The sequence below is a fragment of the Ornithorhynchus anatinus genome, chromosome 2 (genome assembly GCF_004115215.2).
Source record: "Ornithorhynchus anatinus isolate Pmale09 chromosome 2, mOrnAna1.pri.v4, whole genome shotgun sequence".
NCBI lineage: Eukaryota > Metazoa > Chordata > Mammalia > Monotremata > Ornithorhynchidae > Ornithorhynchus > Ornithorhynchus anatinus.
Window position 1 is genome coordinate 144656827 of NC_041729.1, and position 15608 is coordinate 144672434.

The window sequence follows — 15608 nt, forward strand, 5'->3', positions numbered from 1 at the left end:
CTTTGGCGTCAGAAGTCATGGGTTCGAATCCCGGCTGGGCCACTTGTCAGCTGTGTGACTTTGGGCAAGTCACTTAACTTCTCGGTGCCTCAGTTCCCTCATCTGCAAAATGGGGATTAAGACTGTGAACCCCACGTGGGACATCCTGATTCCCCTGTGTCTACCCCAGCGCTTAGAACAGTGCTCGGCACATAGTAAGCGCTTAACAAATACCAACATTATTATTATTATTCTCATCCTGGCTTTCTCATCCTGGGTAAATCACTTCACTTCTCTGGACCTCAGTCACCTCATCTGTAAAATGGGGATTGCGACTGAGTGCCCCACATGGGACTGAGACTGTGTCCAACAGGATTGGATTGTATCCACCCCAGCACTTAGTACAGTGCCTAGCACATAGTAAGTGCTTAACAAATACCATAATAATAATAACTATTAATGATTAAATATTCCATGGATGGATTCCATAAATACATCCACAGATGTATTCCATAAGCACAGTGGATAGAGCATGGGCCTGGGAGTCAGAAAGTCCTGGGTTCTAAGCCCGGCTCTGCCGGCTCTCTGCAATGTGATCTTGGACAAGTCACTTCAATTCTCTGTGCCTCAATTCTCTCATCTGTAAAAGGGGATTGAGAGCGTGAGCCCCATGTGGGACAGGAACTGTGTCCAACCCGATTTGCTTGTATCCACCTCAGCGTTTAATAAGGTGCCTGACACATAGTAAGTCCTTAATAAGTACCATAATTATTATTATTGCTTACCCAAGGAGGTACTCCATAAATATACTCATGGATATAGTCCATAAACCTATCCATGGATAGGTTTACCCCATAAATATACCCATGGATGAAATCCATATATGCCTATTGATGTACTCCATAAATATAAACACAGATGTATGCCAAGGGTGAATTACAGGATTCTCGGCCCAGACTGATCTGGTCAAAACCAAGCCCGAGGAGGCTGGGTTCAATCCAGCCTGATCTGTTGGGACACAAGATACAAGTACATTTTCTTTCAACTTATTGGCATAGGAGCAATGAAGGGGGTAACATTTCCCTCTGACCACGCTCAAATAGGTAGACACGTGCCAAATCTTACATTTTATCACCCTAGCCTTTTAGACCAAGTGATCAAAATCTTGATCGAAGACAACGGCAGAGACTTAAAGTTTTATTGCATGCAAGAGGGCAACGGTAAACCGCTTCTGTATTTTTTACTGAGAAAACTCTATGGACAAGAAAAAGTCCATGAAGTCACTAAGGATCAGAAATGACTCGAAGGCATTCGATGCTGATGATGAGCCTTTTATACCAGGGAACGTTCAGGTTAAAAAAATTCAAAATTTGTAGGAAAAGAGGTGAACAGTTTCATCCTAAGTGATTAAAACTGAATATACCTGCTTCCTTTAAAGTGCTGCATTTCTGATAGATAGAAGTCCGCAAGGCAGGAGCCCTTACGTTATACAGTCTGATCTTCTCGATGCGGGAGTCAAAAACTCGAAGAAGGGGGTCTTTCTCCTCCCACTGTGACATGATCTTATTATCGATGAAAGTGGCGAACATCTGCGTCTCGATGAAGTGCGACAAGAATGGAAGGTAAGGCTCGGGCTGGTCGGACAAGAAGGAAGCCTGCAATGACATCATTTCGCTGTTAATGAAGGCAGCACATAAGATCAAAAGCAGAGCCAGGCTGGATCCGTCCACTGTTTAGGGCTTTTTTTTACCATATTTGTTAAGCGCTTACAATGTGCCAGACACTGTACTAAGTGTCGGCATAGAGGCAAGCTAATCAGGTGGGATATAGTCCCTGTCCCGCATGAGGCTCACAATCTTAAGCCATATTTTGCAGATGAGGTAACTGAGGCACGAAGAGGTGAAGTCACTCGCCCAAGGTCATATATCAGATAAGTGGTAGAGCTGAGATTAGAACTCAGGTCCACCGACTCCTATATGGCCGCCGACCCCTCGCCCACGTCCGACCTCTGGCCTGGAACGCCCTCCCTCCTTATAGTTGACAGACAATGACTCTCCCTCCCTTCAAGGCCTTATTGGAGGCTCATCTCCTCCAGGAGGCCTTCCCTGACTAATCCCACCCTTTCCTCATCTCCCGCTCCCTTTGGCGTCACCCTGATTCGCTCCCTTTTTTCTTCCCCCTTCCCCGCCCCACAGCATTTATGTCGATATCTGTCATTTATTTATTTGCATTAATGTCTCTCTCCCCCAGTTCTAGACTGTAAGCTCGCTGTGGGCAGGGAATATGTCTGTTTATTGTTTTATTACACTCTCCCAAGCGCTTAGCACAGTACCCTGCACGCAGTAAGAGCACAATAAATATGACTGAATGATTGAAAGAATGACTCCACTAGGCCACGCTGCTTCAGCCAGCCAAGTAAATCTACCAGCTCTGCTATACTGTACTCTCTCAAGTGCTCAGTACAGTGCTCTACACAAAGTAGATTTCTGAGCTCGTCGTGGGCAGGGATTGTCACTGTTTATCGTTGTACTGTACTTTCCCAAGAGCTTAATACACTGCTCTGCACACAGTAAGCGCTTCGTAAATACGATTGAACAAATGAATGAAAGTAAATACTACTGATTGACTGCCTGGCAACAGACGTTGACTCAAAGGAGGGAGACTGCCCTCCTTAACTTCTCCCCTTGTGTATTTTCTCTGATTTTCTTCCCCCATACTGCTTCATGGCATATTCCCTCCATTATCTACATTCACTTACTTCCACCACTGCATGTATTCCATGCCATTCAAAATGCCTTAGCGTTATTTTTATCATCACGATATATGTTACGCGCTTACTATGTGCCAAGTACTGTTCTAAGAGGAGGGGTTGAGTGAAATCAATCAGATCAGACACAGTCCCTGTCCCATATGGAGTTTACAGTCTAAGGTGGAGGGAGAAGAGCAGCAAAGCAGAGCGACCTAGTAGAGAAGCAGTGTGACCTAGTGGATAGAGCACGTCCCTGGGAGTCAGAAGAACCTGGGTTTGAATTCCAACTCCACCTAATAATGTTAATAATGGTATTTATTAAGCACTTACTATGTGCTACTGTACTAAGCGCTGGGGTGGATGCAAGCAAATCGGGTTGGACACAGTCCCCTTCCCACATGGGGTTCACAGTCTTAATCCCCATTTTCCAGATGAGATAACTGAGGCCCAGAGGAGTGAAGTGCCTTGCACAGCAGACAAATGGCAGAGCTGGAATTAGAACCCAGGTCCTTCTGACTCCCAGGCCTGGGCTCTAGCCAGTAGGCCACACACTTGTCTGCTGTGACCTTGGCAGTCGTTTAACTTCTCTGGGCCTCAGTTACCTCATCTGGAAAATGGGGATTTGAGACCGGGAACTCCATCTGGGTCAATGGACGGTGTCCAACCTGATTACCTTGGACCTACCCCAGCGCCTAGAACAGTACCTGGCCCTGAGTTAGTGTTTAACAAATATTGTAAAAAAAAAAAAAAGCTCTGGCAAGGGACGGGTCTCCTTAGCTTGAAAGCTCGTGCTTTCGTACTTTCTGGCCGTGCCTTTCCGTGCATTAGGTATCTAAGAAGACGCATCAGAACGATTTCCTGAGCTTCTGTTACCTATTTTTGGAAAAGAGGAAGGCAGAAATTTCAGGAATAACTCCACTCGGATCAGCCCAGTCACAACATTCTAGGCCTTAACTTGTCAAAAAACAAATCCTCGATTTAGCGCCTGTGTGTTGTAGGTTACAACTAAAACCCCACACGTTCTTACCACCAGCTATTGTCATAAGAATAGTACTTGCTAGAATGGTACTTGCTAAGTGCTTACTATATGTCAGGCTCTGTACTAAGCGCTGGTGTAAATACAAGGTAATTGGGTTGGAAAGAGACCCTGTCCTACATGGAGCTCACACTCTCATTTCCCATTTTACAGGTAAGGGAACTGAGGCCCAGAGAAGTGAAATGACTTGCCCAAGGTCACACGGCAGACACGTGGCAGAGCCGGGCTCAGTACCAAGGTTCTTCTGACTGCCAGGCCTGGGCTCTATCCACTAAGCCACGCTGCTCCTCTATGAACGTTCAGTTCTCATTCCCAGATTCACCTGATCAGGTGCTTAAATCCTTTTAGGATTCTAGTTGAATTTATGATAAGGGTTTGTACCCTCCCTCCCCGACCCTACCATCCCCCAATTTTTGTCTTGACAATTCTTGTCATCTGGTACAAGGCAGTGAACACCCAGAAAGAATCCCTAGTTTCTTCATAATTACTCACTCTAAAGTCCAGAAAACCTTTGTGGTGTTTCAATCATTCATTCAATCACATTTATTGAGCGCTTACTGTGTGCAGAGCACTGTTCTGTCCTGTAATTTCATGCTTTCCTTTCTAATCCTCTCCAATCCAGATGCATTTAAGTGAATTTAAATAATTGCACAAAAATTTCTCGCTCTGCAGGGAGTGTTTTATATATGAACAGTGGCTGCTAGTTTTGGAGACTGTAGATTGACTATCTGCCTTTCGATGTCTAGGCTGTGACTAGCAGATTCATTTAAGGTCAGCAAGAGATTCAACTTGGAGCACCAATACCATATTTTGCCAATTTTTTTCCGGTGGAAAATATTCTGAAGATTTCAAGCCCTCTGAAATCTAAGAGAAAACTCTTTTAAATATTTAATTCCCATTTGTAGCCTGAGGATATCTGCAGATTAAGGAGAAAGAAATAAGAAATTCTCCATTTTTAGAGGCAATTTGAATTTGCCCCAAGAAGCACTGTGACATAGAGGAAAGAGCACAGGCCTGGGAGTCAGAGGAGCTGGGTTCTAATCTCGGATCCACCACTCACCTGCTGTGTGACCTTGGGCAAGTCATTTCACTTCTTGTGTCTCAATCCCTCATCTGCCAAATGGGGATTCAAGACCAGTTCTCCTTCCTATTTAGACTGTGAGTCCATGAGGTACCTGATTTACTTTGTATCTTCTTCAGCACTCTGTTTTTTGAGGTATTTGTTAAGTGGTTATTATTGCATTCATTCATTCATTCATTCAATAGTATTTATTGAGCGCTTACTATGTGCACAGCACTGTACTAAGCGCTTGGAACGTACAAATCAGCAACAGATAGAGACAGTCCCTGCCCTTTGACGGGCTTACAGTCTAATCGGGGGAGACAGGCAGACAAGAACAATGTTCAGCTGGTTTATCCCACCGACAGTTCCCTGACCTTCCTATTATTATTATCTTTGTTAAGCGCATATTACAATTATTTGCCAGTCACTGCAGTAAGCACTGGGGTAGATCCATTCATTCATTCATTCGATTGCATTTATTGAGTGCTTACTGGGTGCAGAGCACTGTACTAAGCGCTTGGAAAGTATAATTCGGCAACAGATACAAGATAATCGGGTTGGTCACAGTTCCTGTCCCACATCTCCATTTTACAGATGAGGTAACTGAGGCACGGAGAAGTTAAGTGACTTGCCCAAGGTCACACAACAGACAAGTGGCAGAGTCAGCATTAGAACCCAGATCCTCTGACTTCCAGGCCCATGCTCTTTCCAACAGGCTACATTGCTTATATAAGTATAGCGCTTGGCACGTAAACAAATACCGTTATTATTATCCTGCTCTTACGATGTGCCAGGTACTGTACTAAGCGCTGGGGTCTGTACTAGTGAATCAGGTTGGACACAGTCCATGTCCCGTATAAGGCTCAAAGTCTTAATCCCCATTTTCCAGAGGAAGTAACTGAGGCCCAGAGAAGTAAAGTGACTGGCCCAAGGTCACACAGCAGACAAGTATTAGAGTTGGGATTAGAACCCAGGTCCTTCTGACTTCCAGACCCATGCGCTATCCACTAGCCACTAGGCCACGATGTTTCTGATTACGAATGCAAATAACACACAGATTCTTTCCTCCTCTGGCAGAAACGGCGATACCTAGAGATCGGGTTAAAGTCTTACGACAAGAAAAAACACTATAATAGCAAATCCTAAAGACAGGAGCTCTGGGAAATTGAAGAATCTCATATTTGGAGCTCTTTTCCAAGCTCCCTAGGGTACAAAGGTTAATAGAAGTTTTCGTGCTGACTTGCTAAAGGAATTCTTGCAGAATATAAAGAGAAGCAGCGTGGCCTTGTGGATAGAGCACAGGCCTGGGGGGACGGAAGGACCTGGATTCTAATCTCAGCTCTGCCATTTCCCTGCTGTTTGACCTTGGGTAAGTCACTCGGCTTCTCTGTGTCTCAGCTACCTCATCTGCATAATGGGGACTAAGACTGTGAGCCCCGTGTGGGACATGGGCTGTGTCCAACCTCTTGGGCTAACGGACAGAGCATGGGCCTGGAAGTCATAAGGAACTGGGTTCTAATCCCGGCTCTGCCACATAACTGCTGTGTGACCTCGGGCAAGTCACTTCATCTCTCTGGGCCTCAGTTACCTCATCTGTAAAATGAGCACTGAGACTGTGAGCCCTATGTGGGACTGGAACTGTGTCAAACCTTGTTAGGTTGTATCTTCCCCAACCTAGCACTTAGAACAGTGCCTGGCACAGAGTAAATGCTTAAAAATATCATTAAAAAACCCCCTGATCGGCTTGTATCTACCCCAGCGCTTAGTAATAATAATAATAATGTTGGTATTTCTTAAGCGTTTACCTTGTAATAATAATAATGTTGGTATTTGTTAAGCGCTTACTATGTGCCGAGCACTGTTCTAAGCGCTGGGGTAGATACAGGGGAATCAGGTTGTCCCACGTGAGGCTCACAGTCTTCATCCTCATTTTACAGATGAAGTAACTGAGGCACAGAGAAGTTAAGTGACTTGCCCACAGTCACACAGCTGACAAGTGGCAGAGCCGGCATTTGAACCCATGACCTCTGACTCCCAAGCCCTGGCTCTTTCCACTGAGCCACAGTCCCCAGAGCACCATACACACAAAAAAAGAGAGAGTATAGAGGAAATGTTTCTACCATTTTCTGGTCCTATATCAAATGGTATTTATTAAGTACTTACTGTGTTCAGAGCACTGTACTAAGTGCTTGGGAGAATATATAACACAACAGAGTTGGTAAGCAAATTTCCTGCCCACAATGAGCTTCTGTTCTCCAGATTATGGTACTGAGTTGGACGGGACGGTGTCCTATCAAGACTTGACAAGACCTTTAGTACAGCAGCGTTTAGTACAGTCTCCTGACCACAGTGAGAGCTCAATAAATACGACTGACCTTAGGTTTCGGCATTTAGCCTGGTCCCAGTCCCGCCCAGGTGGCTGGGGAGAAAAAGAATCTCAAACTTGCAAGTATTTTTTTTGAGCTCCTTGTGCATCTGGTAACTAAGAAGCCTAACCAACTTCTAATCCCGGCTCCGCCACTTGTCTGCTGTGTGACCTTGGGCAAATCACTTCACTTCTCTGGGCCTCAGTTACCACAGCTGTAAAACGGGGATGGAGACTGTGAGCCGCACGAGGGACAACCTGATTACCTTGTATCTACCCCAGCACTTAGAACAGGGTTTGGCACATAGTAAGCGAAGCAGCGTGGCTCACTGGAAAGAGCACGGGCTTTGGAGTCAGAGGTCATGGGTTCGAACCCCGGCTCTGCCAATTGCCAGCTGTGTGACTTTGGGCAAGTCACTTAACTTCTCGGTGCCTCAGTGACCTCATCTGTAAAATGGGGATTAAGACTGTGAGCCCCACGTGGGACAACCTGATTCCCCTGTGTCTACCCCAGCGCTTAGAACAGTGCTCGGCACATAGTAAGCGCTTAACAAATACCAACATTATTATTATTAACAAATACCATAATTATTATTATTAATCATTATTATGAAAAGGTAGTGTCCGAGAATGCTTCAAGATTTGCAAAGATTATAAGCAAAAGAAGCAAGAGAGACTGAAAACACCCTACACATAAGAAGCCCAGGTTAAGAGAAAGAGTTTGTATTTTGAAAATATCGAGTCTCAAAGTCTCTATAATTCAAGAATCGGAGCTGGAAGCAGGTATCAAAATAAGGTAGAAGGCAAAGTTTAATCAACTATCATTCCCGTGACAGAGCTCCTGGTACAGTTGTTTGATTTCTTGAAAAATAACCTTGCTGCATCTAAATTTCTAAGTAGAAAAATCAATGATCCTTTCGGGTAGGGCAAGGCCAGGGATTGAGAAGCAGCATGGCCTAATGGATAGAGCCCGGGCCTGGGAGTCAGAGGACCTGGGTCCTAATCCCGGCTCCACCTCCTGTCTGCTGGGTAACTTTGGACAAACCACTTCACTTCTCTGGGCCTCAGTTACCTCCTCTGTAAAATGGGGATTCGGACTATAAGCCCCACATGGGACAGGGACTGATTTGCATGTATCCACTCTGGCGTTTAGCACAGTCCTATATAGTAAGCACTTACTGGCTTAGAATACAAAGCAAGGGCCTGGGAGTCAGAAGGACCGGGGTTCTAATCCCGGCTCTGCTACTTGTCTGCTGTGTGATCTGGACAAGTCACTTAACTTCTCTGTGCCTCAGTAACCTCATCTGTAAAACGGGGACAAGAGTGTGAGCTCCATGTGGAACAGGAACTGTGTCCAACCTGATTTACTTGTGTCTACCCCAGAGCTTAAAACAGTGGTTGGCACACAGTAAGGTCTTAACAACATCATCATTATTAAATACCATTATTCTTCTTCTTATTCTTATTATTAATTATCCCGGCTCTGCCACTTGTCTGCTGGGTGACGGAGGGCAAGTCTCTTAACTTCTCTGTGCCTAGGTTTCCTCCTCTGCAATATGGGGATTAAGACTGTGAGTCCCCTGTGGGACAGGGACTGCGCCCAACCTGATTATCTCATATCTCCCCCAGTGCTTAGTACAGTACCTGGCACATGGTAAGCACTTAAGAAATCCTCCAATTCTTCTTCTTCTTATTATTATTTTTATTATTGAGCCCAACCGCATTTTTAAAAAGTAAACTAATGACCATTTCCCCAGGCAGAAACCCAACCGAGAAGAGATCGCTCCTCTTTACTTTGTCAAAGTTCTGCATTTGTTCCCTGTTGGTCAGCCACGATTCCATGTCTTGCGCCGTCTGGATCACGAAAGCCTCGTAGTCAGCGAACATCTGGGTGAAGCGGTTGGCGAAGACCTCTCGGAGCTGAACGTTGAGTTTATAATCCCTTAGTTCCGACTCTTCGCACTGCAGCTTGAAATCCTTTTCCTTCTCAACCAGAGGGGCGGCGAGGGCCATTTTGTCCACGCTGACTCCCGTCCTCTTGGCGAGCGCTTGGAGGCGGGCCATGGTCTCGTTCCCCTTCAGGAGCTCGTACACGCTGAGGGTGCTGGGGGACACGTTTCCGTTCTTTTTGTCAATGACCAGGTCGTTCAGGACCAAGTTCTTGAGTTTGGCGGCGCTCTCGCTGCAGTGGAGGTTGCCCTCGGGAGGGATCCCGAACTGAAGGAGAACCTCGGAGATTTCTTGGATAAATTCCAACTTGTTAGGGAATTGTGGGAATTCCTCGGGCAACTCGATAAAATGGTGATCGATGTCCACAAAGCACAGGTTGGCCTGAAAGCGAGAGACACAAAAGAGAGATGGAACCGGGCAAATTTCGACGTGCCGAGACGGTACATTTTATGAAATTCCAACACGGAGCAGTCTGTTTTGCTAATTAATGTAATAACAATAATAATGGTATTCATCAAGCGCTTACTATGTGCCAAGCCCTGTTCTAAGAGCTGGGGTAGAAACAAGGTAGTCAGGTAGTCCTATGTGGGGCTCCCAGTCTTAATCCCATTGTACAGATGAGGTAACTGAGGCACAGAGAAACAAAAGGGCTTGCCCAAAGTCACACAATTGAAAAGCGGCAGACCCGGGATTAGAACCCACAATCTCTGACTCCCAAGCCCGAGCTCTTTCCACTAAGCCATGCTGCTTCTACGGTCCAAGCTCGCTGCTTAAAGTGAAACGATGCGGTCGTTCATTACAAGCAGCATGGCGCAGGGGATAGAGCACGGCCTGGGAGTCATAAAGTCATGGGTTCTAATCCCAACTTCGCCACCTGTCTGCTGGGTGACCTTGGGCAAGTCACTTCACTTCTCTGTTCCTCAGTTACCTCATCTGTAAAATGGGGATGGAGACTGTGAACCCGGCAAAGGACAAGGATTGTGTCCGACCCGATTTGCACGTATCCACCCCAGTCCTTAGTACAGCGTCTAGCACATCGTAAGCACTTAACAAATACCATAGTTATTATTATTTTTATAAGGCATCTACTTTCTGCAAAGCCTCGCCATGCCCTCTAGACTGTAAGCTTGTGATGGGCAGGGAACGTGTCTGCTAATTCTGCAGTATTGTGCTCTCCCAAGTAATTAGAACAGTGCTCTGCACATAGTAAGTGCTCAACACAATTGATTTATTGATTGGTGCCAGTTGTGATCTGATTTTTTTTTTTTTTGGTTTAACATCATTTCGTTTGTATGTGAGCAACATCAGTGTGCTTAGCCATAGTCACTGAGAGTTTACTGTGTGCTTGGGAGAGCACGATATAACATCACAACATGATTCCCTGCCCACAACATGGTTACATTCTAGAGGATTTCTCTCTGGCTTTTGTGAGTCTACGGAAATGTATAACATTCTCAAAGGGGAAAAAATAGTAAATGGTTCTGGAATCTTAAATGCCAACCCATTTGCTTCCGCTGAACTGGATGCTAAAACACTGATGTGATAGTGTTAAGCTCTTAGTTCAAAGTTTTGCTCAATAAATACGACTGAATGAATACAAGAGTATTGAAAGTAGCTTTTGAATCCCTTGATCCTAGTTTTCTCCTATTCAACTTTCAATTGGAGAGGTAGTTAAGCTAATTTTTACATTTCCTATAGCAGGAATATGACATAATGGTTCGAAAATTATGTTGTCCCCAGGTTATTATGTCCGATCTTCCTAGAAGCCTATGCTTCAACATCTATGGGCAATTATAGGCATTGTAGAAGAAACACACACTGTTGGGATAGGGAAGAGAAGAGGGCAGAAAGAGCAGCATGGCCAAGTGGACAGAGCCCTGGCCTGGAAGTCAGAAGGACCTGGGTTCTAATCCTGGCTCCGCCCTTGTCTGCCTTTTGACCTTAGGCAAGTCACTTCACTTCTCTATGTCACAGTTACCTCATCTGGAAAATGGGGATTAGGCCTGTGAGCCCCATTGTATTCATCCATTCAATCATATGTATTGAGCGCTTACTCTGTGCAGAGCACTGTACTGAGCACTTGGAAAGTACAATTTGGCAACAGATAGAGACAATCCTTACCCAACAACAGGCTCACAGTCTAGAAGAGGGAGACAGACAACAAAACAAAACAAGTAGACAGGCATCAATAGCATGTATCCACCCTGGCACTTAGTACAGTTAAGTAAGCGCTTAACAAATGCCTATTACTATCATTAGGAGAGGAAAAAGAGATACAGGAAGAGTGAGGGAGAGGGAAAGAGAAATAGGGGGGAGGGAGGGATAGACAGGGACAGGGATGGGAAGAAGGGACAGGGAAAGAGAGACAGGAAGGAAGGGAAGGGAAGGAAGAAATGGGAAGAGAGACGGGGAGGGAGAGAGCATTAAAACCTAGGGACAAACAAGGAGACAAAGCAGGTGTATAAAATTAAACTTTTAACTCAGTAATTTATTTATATTGTCTATCTCCTCTGCTCTAGACTGTAAGCCCGTTGTGGGCAGGGAATGAGTCCTACCGTTGTATTGTATTCTCCCATGCTTTTAGTACAAGTACACAGTAAGCGCTCAATAAATACAACTGAATGAATGAATGAATGATGCTTGTGGCCTTCCAGGAAGGAACTGGCCACACCAAAAGTCAGTCAGTCAGTCAATCGCATTTACTGAGCTCTTTCTGTGAGCGGGGCACTGTACTAAGTGGGATATAACAAAATAAAAGACAATAAAAGGAGAGAGCCCACAAAGGCATGATCTCCGGATCAAACCATCAGCTCCCCGACTGCCGGCTCTTAAGAAAAAGCAATTCCTCTCACGAGTAAATGTGAGTTTTACACCTCTGACCTCTGGTTTCTCTTCTCCCCCTTCCTTCCACATACAATCTGAGGTGACATTCTCCTCCCCTGACCTCTAGTACTTTGATTTCCTGGTGACCTTTACAGGGCCGCGGCTTTGAGTTTTCCCTCGAGAGTGGCAGATGAGGCGGTTAATTTTCTATGGAAGGGACTGAGGTTGCCCGTAGCATTTTACCACGCTTTCTTTCATCTCCCATCTGGGTAATAAGCGGCTGTCTGGGATCTGTGAGAAACATCCACTGAAAGGCTTAAAAAAGGGAAAAGAGGTCACAACCCTTCTGACTCAACATTCTTAAAAAGAACTACATCACAACACCAATCCTTCAGCTCCGGATCTGAATAAACCATCAGTGACCACCCACCAAATATTCTGTGGCATTATATTTCTCTACCTTTTCTACTCTTTCTCCCTCCTCCTCATTAATAATGTCACTTTGGAAATTCTGAAGTTCTGTCACCATCTAACAATACTGTTGGGTTGAAAACTTGCCTAATGAGGCTGCAATTCCACCCAAAGGTTTTTTTGTGTGTGTTTTTGTAAGAGCAAAAATGAGAATGTGGAGATCTACTGGGAAGGTTCGTAATGGGGGAAAAAAATAAAATTTCCTCTTCAAGGTCTCAGAGTTGGCCATTTCTAACCTGTATATTGTTAACAGAAAGGAATTTATTTCCCAGTTTGGAATAAAAAAAAAAATCTCTAAAATGTCTAATGGGGATTGTGGACTATGAACGTGATGAATTTTTTTCTTGTGCTAATGGCATGTAGCAAACAGAAACTCCTCACCTCCTCCTCCTCTCCATCCTTGCTTCTCCCTAGCTACAACCCAGCCCACACACTTCACTTCTCTAACACAAACCTACTCACACCACTCTTGTCTATCTCACTGTCAACCTTCTGCTCACATCCTCACTCCTGGCTGGAGCTCCCTCCCCTCCCTAGCTAACAGATCACCTCTCTCCCCTTTTTCAGAGCCCTACAAAAATCACATCTCCCCTAGGAAGCCTTCCCTGATTAACTTCACATCTCCCTTCCTATTCTTCCCCCGTTCCACACTGCCGACCTGATTCCCCTCCCTGTAATTTTTTTGAATGTCTATCGTGCTTACCAACTCTCCCAAGCACTGACTACAGTGCTCTGCACACAGTAAGCGCTCAAAAAAAACCCTATTGACTGATATGAGCTCTGTTCTGGAGGGTATATGAGTTTATCAGATTGGAGATAGTCCCTGTCCCTGACCTTATCCTTATTTTACAGATGAAGAGACTGAGCCCCAAAGAGGTCAAGTGACTTGACCAAGGTCACCCAGCAGACCAATGGCAGAGCTGAGACCTGGGTTTCCTAGATCCTTCTTCTATGCTCTTTCTGCTAGGCCATGCTGATTTTATCCTCTTGAAACTACATTTTTTAAAAAACCTACCCACCTGAGATCCCAGTAAGTTACCTAGTTGTCCATCCACTCTCCTGAGAAGGGGAAGAAAAGTGCGAAAATATCTTCTCGAAGCTCCCATTTCCACTCTTTCCTTTGCTCCTTCACTCCAGTAAAGAGGGTCCCTATCAAGCAGTGGTATTTATTAAGTGTTTTCTATGTGTACAGCATTGTACTAAGCTCTTGAGAGGGAATAATAATAGTAATAATAATAATGGCATTAAGCACTCACTGTGTGCCAAGCACTGTTCTAAGCACTGGGACAAATACAAGGTAATCAGGTTGGACCCATTCCTGTCCCACACAGGGCTCATAATCTTAATTCCCATTTTCCAGATGAGGTAACTGAGGCCCAGAAAAGTGAAGGGACTTGCCCAAGGTCACACAGCAGACAAGTGGCGGAGTCGGGATTAGAACCCTCCAGGCTGCAAGCTCCTTGTGGGCAGGGAATGTTTACTGTTCAACTGTGCTCTTCCAAGCATTTAGTCCAGTGCTCTGCACACAGTTAGCGCTCAATAAATACAATTGAATGAATGAACACAGGTCCTCTGACTCCCAGGCCCGTGCTCTTGCCACTGGGCCAGAAAACGCTTCAATACATTTGGTGGACATGTTCCCTGCCGGCAACGAACTTCCAATCTAAAGAGCGGAAGCTTAAGTCTTTGGAGGGGGTGAGGTCTATGGCAGCTGGCTGAGCAGAATGGACAGGGAAAATATCTGCCTCTCCACTTTGTCAGCCCTCGCCCAAAAGCAATGTGGCCCAGTGGACAGAGCACAGGCCTGGGAGTCAGAAGGATCTGGGTTCTAATCCTCACTCTGATACCTGTCTGCTGGATGACCCTGGGAAAGTCACTTCACTGTGCCTCACTTTCCTCATCTATAATATGGGGATTAAGACCGTGAGCCCCACGTGAGACATGGACGCGTAACAACTCCAGCGCTTAGAATACTGCCTGGCACCCAGTAAGTGCTTAAAAAATACTATAAAAAAAAGAAAAGAAAACCTAGCATCAGGTATGGGGGTGGTTCTCAAATGAAGCAATAAAAATAGCTTGACTACCCTGGATCAAAACCTGCTCAACTTAGAAAAAATATATGCCTGCCCTCCTCTGGGACCTGACTTTGCAGGAGCAGAAGATGTACCATGAAAATGATTTCTGACGAGAGCACATTTCTGAAGAGAAGTGAAAAGAGCCTGAGATTTTATAAAGTAATTTCTTTTGGCACTTTCACAAAGAACTCGACATCTTTCTGTTTCTGAGCTGGACCAGGGGGTATGGGATCGTGTCTGCTAACTGCCGTATTGTACTCTCCCAAGTGCTCATTCCAGTATTCCACATATCGTAGGTGCTCAGTGAATACATTGATCATACCCAAGGCTAAATTTCATAAAATTGCTAAGGATAGCTCAGGGTTCATATCTCCTCCTGCCTTCAGGACATCTCCACCTGGATGTCCCCCCACCACCTAAAACTCAACATGTCCAAGACTGAGCTCCTTATCTTCCCTCCCAAACCCCATCCTCGCCCTGACCTTCCCGTCACTGTAGACGGCACTAGAGTCCCTCCCGTCTCACAGGTCCGCAACCTTGGTGCCATCCTTGACTCTGCTCTCTCATTCACCTCACACATCCAATCCGTCATCAGAACCTACCAGTCTCACCTTCATAACATCGTCAAGATCCACCCTTTCCTCTCCACCCGAACTGCTACCTTCCTGGTACAATCTCTCATAATATCCCCACTGGATTATTTCATCAGCCTCCTCTCTGATCTCCCATCCTCCTGTCTCTCCCCGCTCCAGTGTATACTTCGTTCCGCTGCCCGGATCATCTTTCTACCGAATCGCTCTGGGCCTGTCACTCCCCTCCTCAAAAATCTCCAGTGGTTGCCTATCAACCTTTGCATGAAACAAAAACTCCTCACTCTGGCTTCAAAGCTGTCCATCACCTTGGTCCCTCCTACCTCACCTTTCTCTCCTTCTCCAGCCCAGTCCATACACTTTGCTCCTCTGCCGCCGCTCACCTCCTCACGGGGTCTCGTTGTCACCTGTCCCGCCGTCGACCCCTGGGCCACGTCCCCCCGCTGTCCCGGAATGCCCTCCCTCCTCACCTCTGCCAAACTCACTCTCTTCCCCTCTTCAAAACCC

The 15608-nt window shown here is 45.6% G+C and overlaps 1 protein-coding gene across 4 annotated transcripts in view; it reads right to left on the reverse strand.

The window, feature by feature from the left end:
* Window positions 1-15608, reverse strand: part of DENND5B (DENN domain containing 5B) — a 235509-nt gene that overhangs the window by 90277 nt on the left and 129624 nt on the right. For all 4 annotated transcript variants that reach the window (XM_029053480.2, XM_029053470.2, XM_029053489.2 and 1 more), the window contains 2 exons: window positions 8987-9523; window positions 1403-1634 (listed from right to left, as the gene is read on the reverse strand). In XM_029053480.2, the coding sequence (XP_028909313.1) occupies window positions 1403-1634; window positions 8987-9523 (769 nt within the window). The remainder of the gene's footprint in view (window positions 1-1402; window positions 1635-8986; window positions 9524-15608) is intronic.